Source organism: Lissotriton vulgaris, chromosome 3_1 (genome assembly GCF_964263255.1).
Source record: "Lissotriton vulgaris chromosome 3_1, aLisVul1.2, whole genome shotgun sequence".
Classification (NCBI taxonomy): Eukaryota; Metazoa; Chordata; class Amphibia; order Caudata; family Salamandridae; genus Lissotriton; species Lissotriton vulgaris.
The window spans coordinates 179,229,973-179,243,860 of NC_141689.1; the positions used below are offsets into that span (position 1 = coordinate 179,229,973).

Here is a 13,888-nt window from a genome sequence, read left to right on the forward strand (position 1 = left end):
CCAATACCGTTGCTGGAAAGGGTAGTCCAGAGATTGGTCTATAGCTGCTGGGATCGGCTGGATCTAAATTGAATTTTTTTAAAGTGGTAGAATTAAGGCTATTTTCCAAACATCAGGGAAAATACCTGAACTAATAACCTCTTTAAATACAGCCCCCAGTTGTTCACTGATAATTTCAGGTGCAATGTGCAGTATTTTTTGGGGGGCATGGATCTGACGGAGCCCCCGATTTAGATGTCCTTACCACCTGACTCACTGATTAACAGATTTACCAGGGGGATGTAGGAGCAGTGGTCCACAGGACCACTGCCACCCGCCCACATGTTCCCGAATGGGAAAAATGTTTTTAAATCAGCACCCATCCTTTTATTGGACATGGGTTGCTTTGAAAAAAAAAGTTCTCTTTTCAGAATACAAATGCAGGGATGGTGGTCTGCTGTCCCTTGAAGGCATCCATCTCTGCATTCGCAGCCAATCACACCGGCCCCTACAAATTGCAGACTACCTAATTAATATTTATTAGACAGGCCATTTTGAGACGCCTTGACAATGTTCAATTTACGATGTAATTTAGAAGTATAGACACAATCAGCATGTGTGCAAATTGCACAACCGTGGTTTACTAATAGGATTAGTACACACCAGGACCATGATTAAAGACTTTTACAAGTCCGGGTTTTGTTAATAGAAGATGTAAGGAATGCCAAGATATGCACATTTTGATGATTATTTCAGTGATTCAGGATTTAAAAGAGTATAGCAAATGTTACTCATATTACGAATAAAAAACAGATCCATCCCCGATGGCCCGTAAGAGAACGTTATGCTCCACCCCCATGATTGGGAGACTATTATGGGTCACACTGTTCTACAATAAATCATTGTGAATTAAGAATAAATATAACACATAAAAATACAAACGTGTGTTGTTATATGTGTGCCTCTGTCCATACTTGTGTTCCTTTAAACATTAAATCTGGTCTTGTAGACTATCCTCAAACAGAGGGTTAATTCATAAATGTCATATACTAAAAGGTAAGCACAGATGTTAAGCTTGATTTTGCAATATTTGTTTGTAAAGATGATAAAAGATAGCTGGCATTAATCTAAAGTTGATAAGCGTTTAGAGGCATTTATTATAGGTTATATTAGGTTGCATAGCATTGCTATTGCCTATAGATAGAGTTGGTGATTCCAATGGGAGAAGTAACACTGCACCCATGGGGCATCACCACTATTCAATTCCAAATTGCTAGTAAATGCCTTGTTGGGCGCTGTAGCCATAAATGGCTACTTTGCTTGAAACGCTAAACACCCTTTCACCATTCAACCTTGTACAGACCACCAGTCTGTGGAGTACTCACAGAATTGCCTGGTTCTTCGCGGTCGCATGCGTTAAACAGACTTTCACGTTTGAACATAATTTGGTTGTGATCCTTATGCACTACTGTAAATTCCAAAACATTCACTAGAAATAATTAAGATAATAAAATAGGGATGAAGGACTTTACCTGGCAGTGTGGATGAGGATTTGAGCATCCCATCATAGCACCCTTGTTTTCAAATATCTGTAGAGAAGACAACACAAAAAATCTGGTCTATTTACTTGGTTTTTAATAGATCTCTCCCAAACTCATGAATTAAAAATTCAATAGGTAATAAGTTACATCTAAATGGATTAGAGAAAAAGGGGTGGCATATCTGCACTACACTACATCCTATGGTATGCAAATATTGACATACTTTTTATTTGGTCTGATGGTATATATGAGAGCATGCGCAGTGATCTAGTACTCCCAAAATACTAAACTGTTGGCTTGCAAAACACTGGCCTGTGTCATTGAAATCAGTTAATGGTTGACAAGGTGGAATTCCAGGTCTACTGTGATGGAGCAGAGGGTGAGTACATCAAGAGCAACACTCGTGTTAAGGTTTTTACCTCAGGGCTTGGTTTATTTTCTGGAGCTGCAAATCCTCTGACTGGGCAAGGCAAGAAGCTGAAGCAAAGGTTCCTTAATAATCCATTGTTAAATACGCCATCGTCAAACTCCCACTTAAGCCGTATGAACTGATATCGCAAACCCTGAGAAGATCAAAGCTTGATTCTGTAGCCACCAAAGTCCCTTTGCCAAACATTTGACCAGTTGACTTAGTCACTTTTTTGGATCTAAAAAATCCACCAGCGTTGTCTGTTGAGATTGCATGTTCCCCGGGCAAGACTCAGCTCCTTTCCCCAGACTTCTGGAAGTAGAAGAAATTATTCATTCCTACTTTTCTCCAAATCCTGTGAAAGTTGGTCATGGGCATTCCTATAGCCATCACGTGTTTAAAACACGCTTCCAGGCATCATATCTCTCTCCAGCCAGGACTACTGCACAGAACAGTCCAGAGAGGTCAGCTAGGCCTTCCTAGAATCGTGAGCCCTTCTGAATTTGGTGTCCCTGTAACCTACAAAAAAGAAGAACAACCAACAAGCGGAGCTCGGGTAATGTCCATATATAAAAAAATTATTCACCAAGGGCTTGTTTATTAAAAAGTTGTGCAATCAGTAGCAGTTCTAGTTGCTTTAAACAGTTAATGTCAAATTTGAATTTGTAGACATTTCTGCCAATGAGATTAGTGGATTCTACTAAAAATCACTCCATATTTCTATAGAATTTTCCAGTATTTTCTGAGAACAACTTTACTTTTATGAGAAATCATCAACTACTAATCAATGGACATAGCACAGATTTCACATTTAGGCACTACATACAAGCACCGTCCAAGAACTCCAGCAATTCTACACCTGATGTGGAAGAAGAAACTGACTACAAGACTAAGGATAAAAAATAAACAGAATTGTACATATATAACAAATGTAGCCTAAAACAATGGTGGCTCAAAGGAACATGTCCTAGCTAAAACTCAGTCCGACATAATCCTTGCAGGAACGGAGTGATGGTTAACCTGTGCACAATATGTGTCTGCAGAACGGTAATATGTACTAAAGGTACAACACTACATCCAATGGCAAGATCTACACAATCCATAGGTTCTCACATATTACTCTTCCACAATTACTTTGGCGGATCATCTTACATTATAGATGTAGTTAAACGCAGCTTTATAAAGTTCAGCCTTATTGGTAGATTTTTCTGCAGCTGTTGAAAAATCCATTCCACTGCAATTAGGAGGAGCGCTGTGCAGCAGTTGTATTTATCATATCAACTTTTTGAGGGGAACTAAAGTAAGCAGAGTTGCAGGAGTCAACAGAAAACGCCTAGGAAAGCAGTGCAGTGAAATAGCTCCTCGGTAATCAATTCAAAGTCCAACAAAATTCTGAAACCTCACTAAGAAACTATATTCTTGAAATGGAAACGTCCTCTACAATGTAAAGACATCTACCCCTGCCCTGAGTGCCCAACTCTACTGTTGTCTGGATGCCTAATGCTGATTTTTTGTCATAGGCGAACACAGATCATGCATGTACGACATTACATTGGCCTGTCTAATGGGGGCGCCCAAAGTTACACCATCATAATGGTGGTAACCTACCACCTTCACCAGGAGTTAAGTTAGCACGAGCGCGGTGGTAGCAGCATACCGATTATTGATTAGTAGTAGTGAACAGGAGCTTTTTACCCTGTGTCTCTGGAGTGAGGCCTACAGGCTCATTCACCTTTTAAAAAGTTTTGCTACTGTGTCTGTAACTCACCATTGGCCTTTATCAGGCACGTTGTGGAGGGCAGTGCAGCACAGGAATAGTGACTCTGCATTAGTTGTATATGTGCCTTTAAAAGGTACAGTACAAGGTTGTAGCAGTACTGTGCAGTGCATGTGTGGTTAGTCCATGTACTGGGTGTTCGTTTGCCGAGAAGGATACATTAAATGAGAGATGGAGTGCTGCGCAATGCATGTGTGGATAAAACATGTGATGAGTGTTTGTGTGTTAGCATGGAGCACAATTTGAAGGGTGAAGTGTTATTAAGCGCGTGCATAGCGAGAAAGTGAGATGTCAGTGTGTGTGTTTGCAAAGAGCACACCCTGCTTCAAACGCAGAAAGGCTTTAGTGTTGAACAGTGACCGTGGACTAAGCGCCTGTGCTGCATGCACGTGTACATGTCAGAGTACGATGCAGAGGAATGAGTGCTGAACTGAAAGTGTGTTATGAATGTACACTGAGTGAGTGGGCCTGCAATGGTACATTGTATGAGGGCCCTGGATTCCATTTTGGGAAGTCCAGGCCTGCCTGGTGAAGACTTGAGGAGAGGAACCCCCCGACCACCCCCCTCAGACAGGTTTATGCATTGCTGCATTACTGTGAGCATGGTGGGGACACTCTGGAGGGAAAAAGGAAAGACTCCCTTTGCAATTCAAAAGACTGCTCTTTGAGTCAGTAGTGATAAATCACAAGGAAGGGGCCTGCACACATCTCAGGAAGGAAGATGGGTCTGATAAGAGAATCGCAAATAGTAGGGCTGAGGGTCTGGGATTAACTTTTTGAAGCGTATATCACTGTGGCCGACATCAAGGTATGAACTCCGGTCACTCCCATGGACTGTGTTGTGGACAATCACATTCAGAGCCCGGCCTGCTGTGGCAGTCCTCTTTCACGAAGGAAGATGAAAAGGAGAAGTGCCCACTTCAAAAGAAGCAGAAACCCAACATAAAACTTCAAAGGCCCAGACCCTAAATCACATTAGGTGTCTCGGAAAAGGCTAGAAGAAGGGGAGGTAAAGGCACCAAAATTGATCATCTGTCAAACAGGCGGGCTGCGTGAGAAAGGGAAGCTCGGTAAGACTTCTGCCTATGACCAGGACTTGAATCCATGGCCTACTCATCTCCCTGCTGGGTGAGGGGACATCGCCCAGGGAAAGAGGAGAGCGCTGGAGGGAGCAAGGCCATGTGGGGAGCCCTACAGGTAGGACTCCATGTGTGAGATGTGAGGATTTAGCTGAGCACTGATCTGTCAGTCGCCTAAGTGCAAGATTGCTGCAATTATTGCATCTTGGAGCAGAATAATTTACATAAACATTGAAAACTTCTTTGCGCCTCTTTTTTGTTTTATTGTGTACAAGTATGAGTGAGAGAGTGAAAGGCTGAGTCCTGTAAACGCGATCCCTGAGAGGGTCAAGAGTGTGTGTTCTGCGGTGCCAAATCACTTGTCTCTCTGGAAATAATAGGAGGGCAAATGAGGCACTAAGATCATAGATACTGTGGTGGTATGGTGACTCAGTCCTCTACATACTGATGTTCTATGGTCCTAAGCATATTCTGTTCCGGAGTGGAATCCCTGCAACAATAGGGAGGGGAAACACAAGGAAAAGGAAAGAGCTGAGAAGAAAAGAATAGCCCTTAAGGGAGAGAAACTTAGGATGGCAGGAGTGACAACTCCATCTGGGATAAGTGACTCTTCTTCCAGTTTGGGTCAGGTTGTGGCCAAGGTTCCAAAAGAAATTGTGCATGTGGAAGGTCAGGACATTTTGGGATGGTTTGTGGGCTTGGACGTTGCTTGTAAAGCAAATACCTTAAATAAGGTGTCCAAGGCAGCTGCCTTAATGGAGGGGGCATGCCAATGAAAGGATCAGCCATTATTCGGAGGATGCTTGTGGCGGACCAGATGGTCTAAGAGCGAATGAAAGAGGCTCTAATTAGGAGGTGTGCTGCAGCCAGCTCAATACCTGCAGAGATTCCGTGACTGCAAGAGAGTGGGTGGTGCTCTGTTTGGGACTTGGATTCATGGTGTTTTACGTAATTGGAATAAGTGGGTATGAAGATGGAGGCCAAGGATTCTCAGTCTCTTAACCAGTTGATGATGACAGAGCAACTCAAGGAGGAGTGCTCATCCCCACCTAGGCAATACATGTCTGATCTAACAGAGAGGGATCCAACAAAACTTGCAGTGTTAGCTGATAAGTGTTTGGGCTGGAGCAGCATAGTTCTGAGCCACAGGGGCAGAAGAACTCTACACATAATGGTTCCAAACCAAAGGGTAAGGGCCAGGGTAATTCTTATGGAACATGGGAATGGTAACGGTGAGTCCAGGAAGGAGCATCACGAGAAGGGAAGGCAAGGAATCACATCTGCGTCCAAGATGGACATTTGTTTTGGGTGCCACAAGGAGACGGTCAAGGGAAGGAACTTGACATAGCAACACCTGTGATAGCAAGTATGTTACAAATGGGTGAAGATACCCGAGAGAGGCTGGTTGCAATCAACCTAGTTTGGGAGAGGGGCCCAGATGCTCTAAAGCACAACCATCCTAATTCAATGGGATTTGTGAAGGACGTTAGTAGCAATGGGAGGAAAGTGCCTGCCCTGAAGGATACTGGAGCCTTCCGCACTATGTTGAGAGGAAGTACCTTAAGCCTGGGGGGACACTCCCTGGAGCCAAGGATACAGGATGGGTAGTACCCAGTGGAGAGGGCATGGAGTAACCACTTGCCAGGGTTTAGATTGAAAAATTGGTGACTGAGAGGGCAAATGCAAAAGGGGAGAGGTGAGGGAAAGGACATTGGGTAGGAGAGTGGAAAAAAATGTTGAAAAGAAAAGAGCAGTTTTCACTGGCTGCCTATGCACTGGTCAGCCTAGGGAAATGTTAGCTGGAAATCATTAAGGTGTAAACAAGTGAGAAGGGACACAGGTTCGCTGCTGTTAAACACTGTGTACTCTACAACACACCTTCAGAAAAGAGCCTAGAGAGTAATTATTACGATTTCCAATAAATAATACAAAAATGTATATTAGAACGGTGTATGGACAAGAATAAATACAATTAACATCTGGCTTACCTGCACCCATGGGTACTTTCCTCCCTGTTCTTTCATGATTTCTGCCCACTTGTCAATCACAACTCTTATTTCAGGGGGTGTCATGAGAGGGAGTGTCATATCAGACCAAGGATGGAAACACATGACTGTGCTGGCAAAGAGACAACATGGAAAATAAGTATCAGGGAAATCAGTGAGTGAGGGAAGGAAGGTCATACAAGATACCAAACAAATTAATGGAAAGAACTGAAACACTCAGGTCTAAGCAAAGACTTATCACTCTGCAGCTCCCTCCTAAAGAGGAAGAAGGCCTGCTGGGTATGATGGAGCTCAATAAACATGGACTGTGTAAGAGTTTTTAACTCCTATCCAGATGGAATCTTACTCTTTCGGAGTAGGAGGAGGAGCAGGAGTAGTTGAACGAATAATTTGTGGTCTGTTAGATGAACATAATAGCATAATCGAACACCAAACATGCATTCCTAGGCAAACACCCACTTACCTCTGCACTGATAGGATTACCTCAATACCAAAATAAAAACCAGCAACAACAAACAAGCACATCTGCCTTTAGTGTGGTTATGCATGCACACACTATGTGTGTGGTCTCTATATGCAGCTTGCCTAGATCTATCTTTATTTGTTTATTCTGAATGTAGCCTGTGTCCATCTGTCCCTATTTTTTTATATTCTGTAGGCTTGCGGTAAGTTGAAACACATAACACAGCGAGATGGTGTGACGAGTCTGTGCACATTTTGGTTGAATGTGTTGCATGCATAAAAGTAGCAAAGTGATATTTATTGTCTGTGGTGATGCTTTGCAAATGTCAAATATCATAATCTGTGGTAGTTCATCATCAAAGCAGCAAAAAGAAAAGCACAAAAGGAGGCCCAGGGTAGATTTACGGACCAGCGGGTATTCACTTCCAACTCATAGATACTGAACACAACAAAATACTCTGGTCAAACACAGAGCGCAAGCTAGGAACCTAGAATGCATATGGGGTTTACCTTTATCAGGATGAAATCCCTCACCCACCAGAGGTGGCATGCTTCATCATAGAGATTCTCCTTACACCAGAACAAGGTGCAGCTACAACTTAGTCTTTAATCGGGAGGACATCTTCATAGGGGTTATTACGGTACATTAAAACACCCAGAGCCAGTGGGGTGGTGAGGCTAGCAGAGTGTGTGATGTGCTGTAGTGTAAACAAAGATGGTGTGAACAACGTGCTTAAAACTAACTCCAGAGCAGGCGTTCAGCTTTATTCTTGACCGCCTGGGTCAGGATTAAAAGAGTGAAAAGGCACAGCAGCAGTCATCAGATAGCACTGTGTTTTTGTGCCATGATCAACATGCCGAGGTGTACGGGCATTAGTCAGAACCTTGGGTAAAAAAAAAAATCACTTCCACTTACAACAAGCATTTACAATGCAATGGTTTTGCCTTTGTTAAAGTTAGAGCGATTGGCATTGCTCTTGACATTATTTTTATTTATGTTTTTTTTAACATAAATAAATGGCATTGTCATTTACAATGCCACTAGCTTTATCTCTTGCAAATGACACACACCAACACCCACAGAGAGCCCCCCCAACACACACAAACCCCCCCCCACACACACACCCACACAGAGCCCCCCCACACACAGCCACACAAAGCCCCCCACACACACCCACACAGAGCCCCCCCACACACACACCCACACAGAGCCCCCCACACACTGCGAGCCCCACCCCACACACTGTGGGCTCGCTGCGAGCCCCCCCGCAGGCAACAGAGGCACGAAAACAGGGTCACAAGCAAGCAACAGGGTCACAAGCAAGCAACAGGGTCCCAAGCAAGCAACAGGGTCACAAGCAGGCAACAGAGGCACGAAAACAGGGTCCCAAGCAGGCAACAGAGGCACGAAAACAGGGTCCCAAGCAGGCAACAGTGGCACGAAAAGAGGGTCCCAAGCAGGCAACAGAGGCACGAAAACAGGGTCACAAGCAAGCAACAGGGTCACAAGCAAGCAACAGGGTCCCAAGCAAGCAACAGGGGCACGTAAAGAGGGCCACAAGCAGGCAACAGAGGCACGAAAACAGGGTCCCAAGCAGGCAACAGCGGCACGAAAACAGGGTCCCAAGCAGGCAACAGCGGCACGAAAACAGGGTCCCAAGCAGGCAACAGAGGCACGAAAACAGGGTCCCAAGCAGGCAACAGAGGCACGTAAAGAGGGCCACAAGCAGGCAACAGAGGCACGTAAAGAGGGCCACAAGCAGGCAACAGAGGCACGTAAACAGGGTCACAAGCAGGCAACAGAGGCACGAAAACAGGGTCACAAGCAGGCAACAGAGGCACAAAAACAGGGTCACAAGCAGGCAACAGAGGCACAAAAACAGGGTCACAAGCAGGCAACAGAGGCACGAAAACAGGGTCACAAGCAGGCAACAGAGGCACGAAAACAGGGTCACAAGCAAGCAACAGGGTCACAAGCAAGCAACAGGGTCACAAGCAAGCAACAGGGTCACAAGCAGGCAACAGAGGTACGTAAAGAGGGCCACAAGCAGGCAACAAAGGCACGAAAACAGGGTCCCAAGCAGGCAACAGTGGCACGAAAACAGGGTCCCAAGCAGGCAACAGAGGCACAAGCAGGCAACAGAGGCACAAGCAGGCAACAGAGGCACGAACACAGGGTCACAAGCAGGCAACAGAGGCACGAAAACAGGGTCCCAAGCAGGCAACAGAGGCACAAGCAGGCAACAGAGGCACGAAAACAGGGTCACAAGCAGGCAACAGGCACGAAAACAGGGTCACAAGCAGGCAACAGAGGCACGTAAAGAGGGCCACAAGCAGGCAACAGAGGCACGAAAACAGGGTCACAAGCAGGCAACAGGCGGATCACTTATAACAAACCAACTCTCCCCTTTTTTCCCGAACTATCCACCACTTCTTGCTATACGCTATTTCAGGCCCCTCATTCTCACGGTCTCTGAACCCCACACTTTTTCCAGTGTTGAGTTGAACATTTCTTCCTCCCATGTACTGCAGAGAGAGATAGCGACACAGGGAGGGGGAGCAGATTAGGGGAGATAGTGACACAAGGAGGGAGAGTAGCACAGGGGGAGATAATGGCAAAGGGAGGGAGAGTAGTGCAGCAGGAGATTGCGACACAGGGAGGAATAGCAGCGCAGGAGGAGATAGTGACACAGGGAGGGAGAGCAGCGCAAGGGGAGATAGCGACAGGGAGGGAGCCGAGAGTAGCACAGGGGGAGATCGTAGACGTGGCCTGGTGATGGCAGACATACCACTTCGGACTCCAGCAGCCAGGTGCCAACCAGTGCCTCAGTGCCACACCCTGCGAATCACTTACTGCCTTCCCGTGCATTAAAGCAATGCGCAGTACAATGCTCTAATATAAATGTCCAAATAAAACATAAAATAAAAAAGGCATCATATTTTAAAGAGTAAAACACCCACAACTCACGTGAACAGACGAGTCTCTCAGACAACCCACGCACAGCACAAGCAGGGCACAGGCATACACAACACACAACAGCACTTACAGGCCCACACGACTCTCAAACACACAGACAGTGCAACACTCGCAGAACATAGACAGACACCACAAAGAACAGCACACCCCACAGACCCACATACAGGACCATCAATATATTACACCACCTGGTGACACGTAGGAAACAGGACATAGACAAAAAACAGCACAAAACACACACAGACAACCCATCCGATTTAGAGGTAGCATATACAGACACAACACAACGACATGCACACTAGACACACAAATCAGCAACATGATGCAGACCCCTCTGGGGAGCGAGGCCTGCCCCCTCCCCTGGGCTGCTCCAGTTTCCAAGAGTACTTCCCAGTACAAATGTGTACAGTAAACCCTGCCGTTAATATGTCCTAGTTGAGTCAAATTAGTAGAAATCGCACGATAGACCGTGAACACGCTTTGCAGTTAGAGTGACCACATAACTCCTCTCCGTGTCAACTGGAAAACGCTTTTCCCATCTCGGGCTCGCCTTTTACAGAATCAGGCATCACGAGGTGCAGCCCAGGTAAATGGATCTACAACGAAGGCTCGCCCGATGCACTGACTTAGTTAAGTGAAGCGGCGGAGCTGCTGACAATATAACAAAAGAGTAACCTGGTCATTGTACTTGCAAAGCACTGTCATTACTAAGTTTGTAAACTTTCTGAGAACACAGAAGAATCCATACTTCACCTATCTTAAGTAAGGTGGTGTCAACCAAACAGCTTTCAGTTTTAGACCCCGGAAAAGGCAGTCAACCTGGGCTTTAGGTCACCCGCATGGGGGTCGAATAGTGAAACTAAACCGGCTTGACACTCACTGACCCTCCTCTTCCCGTGTCACGTGCAAAGCATTAGCCGATAGCAACATGAAAGCCTATCCGACCCACTCCCCGCAATTGAGAGGAAGCAGCTCTCCCCAGCTCACAACTCCATTGACACGGCGCACGTGCTCCGATAGAGGCTGTCCTCTTCAGATAGCGCCCTGCTGGCTCGTGCGCCCCTTATACCATGCCACCTCCCTGACCAACATACGGGTAACCCATATAGGGGGATGCTAATCCACACAGCTATTTCTCTGACAAGCTCGCCCCTCACAGCGGGGTGAGGCCGGTAACCGGCACACAAAGCCCGGCCATGCGGGCGGCCTAGCGCCCCTAAACATAGCCCCGGCCACGAGGAGGAAGACAGGTTGGGGCAGGGGCTCGGAGGGTAGGGGAGGAGGGAAAAAAAAAAACAAATAAATCGACTCACCTGCACCTTGCGACGGCGGCACTTCTCCGGTCTCCCTCTTCGGCATGGGAGACCGGCAGCGTCCTCCGCATCTCCCGGGGTTCCCTCCAGGCCACGGGAGCCCCGCGGGCGCCGCCATACTGCTTGCCGTCTTCCTTCTTGTTGCGGGGGGCGGGCACTTCCGGCCGGCCGCGCTAGGATTGGCCGGCCGGCCAGTCACGGGGCAGGAGAGACGCAGAAGTGCCGGCAATGCCGGACCAGACACGGGGGCGTTCCCGGCGTCGCGTGACGTCGGCAAAAGCCAAAGAATGTCGGGAACGCCCCCGTGTCTGGTCCGGCATTGACGGACAGGCCCCTCGTCCAATGGCAAGGCTCCGTTTACGGAGCCAGCCAATCAATGACGAGGGCCGAACCAAAGCCACACTACTGTTCTCATCAGGTTTTCGCCTGCGCAAAAAAGCTGCGCAGAAAGCGCAGCTTTCGCCAGGCAAAACCTAAAAAGTGCAATGAAAGGAAAAGAATACAAATCCGGGGTGCCGCTCGCAGCAGTGGTGTAATTGTGCTGACTCTTGCCGCCAGAGGGAGCCTCATCGCGGGACTGCGAGGACCAGCAGCCCCGTCATCCAGCTCAGCTGTGCTCCTCGTCCTGCCTGCATTGAACTGCTCGCGGCCCCCGCTTTGCAGGACGCCCGCGGGCGAAGCCCGGGCCAAGGGCGGGCCCGTTTGAGACCTTTCGAGAACGGGAGGGGTCATTCTCTAACATCCACAACAAAAGGTTAGTGCCTGAACAGCTTCTTGCCACTTATCGAAGCTTTACAAAGTATTAGTCTTTAGACACTTAAAGGTGCAGGCGCTTTTGACCTTTCACCCTGTCCTTTGCAATGGCTACAAAGACCGGGAGGGGCAGGAAGTCCATCACTGGAGGGTCTATAGTGGGCACCTTGGACCAGTTCCTTACAAGAGCATCGTCAGCTCTAGCCCACGAAATAGAGATGACTAAAAGGAGACTGCCAATGGACCCTGCCTTTAACAAGCGGTCATCCATGGGCAGATTAGCTTAGGTACCTTCGCCAAATCCCCAACACGATACTGAATCCATCAGGCCTGATGGAAATGGAGTGTGTGGGGACCCAAATAACGAATGCCGCCGGATGTTTGACTATCTCTCCTGTAAATAGAGACACTTTAACAAACATTAAAAGCAACAGCACCCAGTTCAATGAGCAGCTTGAATCTCCCGCGCCAAGTACAAAAACAAGATCTGCATGTGGCCCCAAAGTAGGGGGTATTCAGTCAACATCTAAGAGGAAGCGTGGGGGCTCTCCCCTAAAAGGAAGAAAAGGAAAAGTCCAGAAATCTTACCCTGCAGGAGAAAGCATGGCGTCAACATCTTTAAACAACCCCGTAGCATGCCAGCCTATAATCCAAGCGACTACCCCTGCAGAAAGCCCTAGTGCTGTGCATCCAACTGAGTTGGGACTGGACTTCTGGTCCAAACTGGAACATATTTTTAATAGGACTTGCCTCCAAATTTATGACAGACTTAGCATAATCGAAAATAGACTCACGTGTCTTGAATTATCATTTGCATCGGCCCAGACCGAGAGGTCAAAAGGGGCCAAAGGGTAGTGGAAATGCAAAAAAGATCGAGTGGACGAATTAACGAAGTATGAATAACGCTGTTGATATAATTTCCCCTGCTGTGGCATCTAATGACCTCACGAACCACCCTAGCGATATCGCAATGACCAATCACTCATCATGGCTGCGGGACTGAGAACCAACAACCTAGAGGGAATAGTAATATACCCTGTGATTCATTAACAAATGGCCTACCGTGTATAGATCTTCCTCCTGCATCTATGCCATATGTGGTAGTCCTAGCAGGGATTCCAGCATTGAGCCAGGGCAAAAGGGAGGGTTACATAGAGCTTAAAAACAAAATGTATTTACTGGCTCAATTTCAACAGACCACTCCCCCTATGGTGTCCGCTGAAATTCTGTTTGCTAGGCGAGTGGATTGGGTGGGGTCACGGATAAAGACCATCAAGGGTGATTGTGTTATCATTAACTTTAGGGATAGAAGGGCTGCTGAATATGTCTGCGATTGGGTTCAGGCACGCTCAGCCACGCAAATTAAATCATTGCCATCAACTTACTTCTACCCAGTAGACCATATAGTCCCTATAAATATGCTATCTGAAGGGGTCAGACAGGTCAGGAGTAATATAGGGGGAATTAGAATGACCAATAGGTTTGATGTGCTATCTGGCCTAGAAAAGCTGTGATTGACGCCTATCCAATCCTAGACAAAGGATGAAAAAGGTAGCACTCAGTGATGGCAAGTTAGTGTGGAATGGGAACCT

At 46.8% G+C, this 13,888-nt stretch overlaps 1 protein-coding gene across 2 annotated transcripts in view; it reads right to left on the minus strand.

Annotated features, from left to right (window-relative positions):
• GALT (galactose-1-phosphate uridylyltransferase) overlaps nucleotides 1-13,888 on the minus strand; it is a 138,558-nt gene that overhangs the window by 79,117 nt on the left and 45,553 nt on the right. For both annotated transcript variants that reach the window (XM_086960268.1, XM_086960269.1), the window contains exons 5-6: nucleotides 6,774-6,903; nucleotides 1,512-1,568 (exon numbers count right to left, since the gene is read on the minus strand). In XM_086960268.1, coding sequence (XP_086816394.1) covers nucleotides 1,512-1,568; nucleotides 6,774-6,903 — 187 coding nt within the window. The remainder of the gene's footprint in view (nucleotides 1-1,511; nucleotides 1,569-6,773; nucleotides 6,904-13,888) is intronic.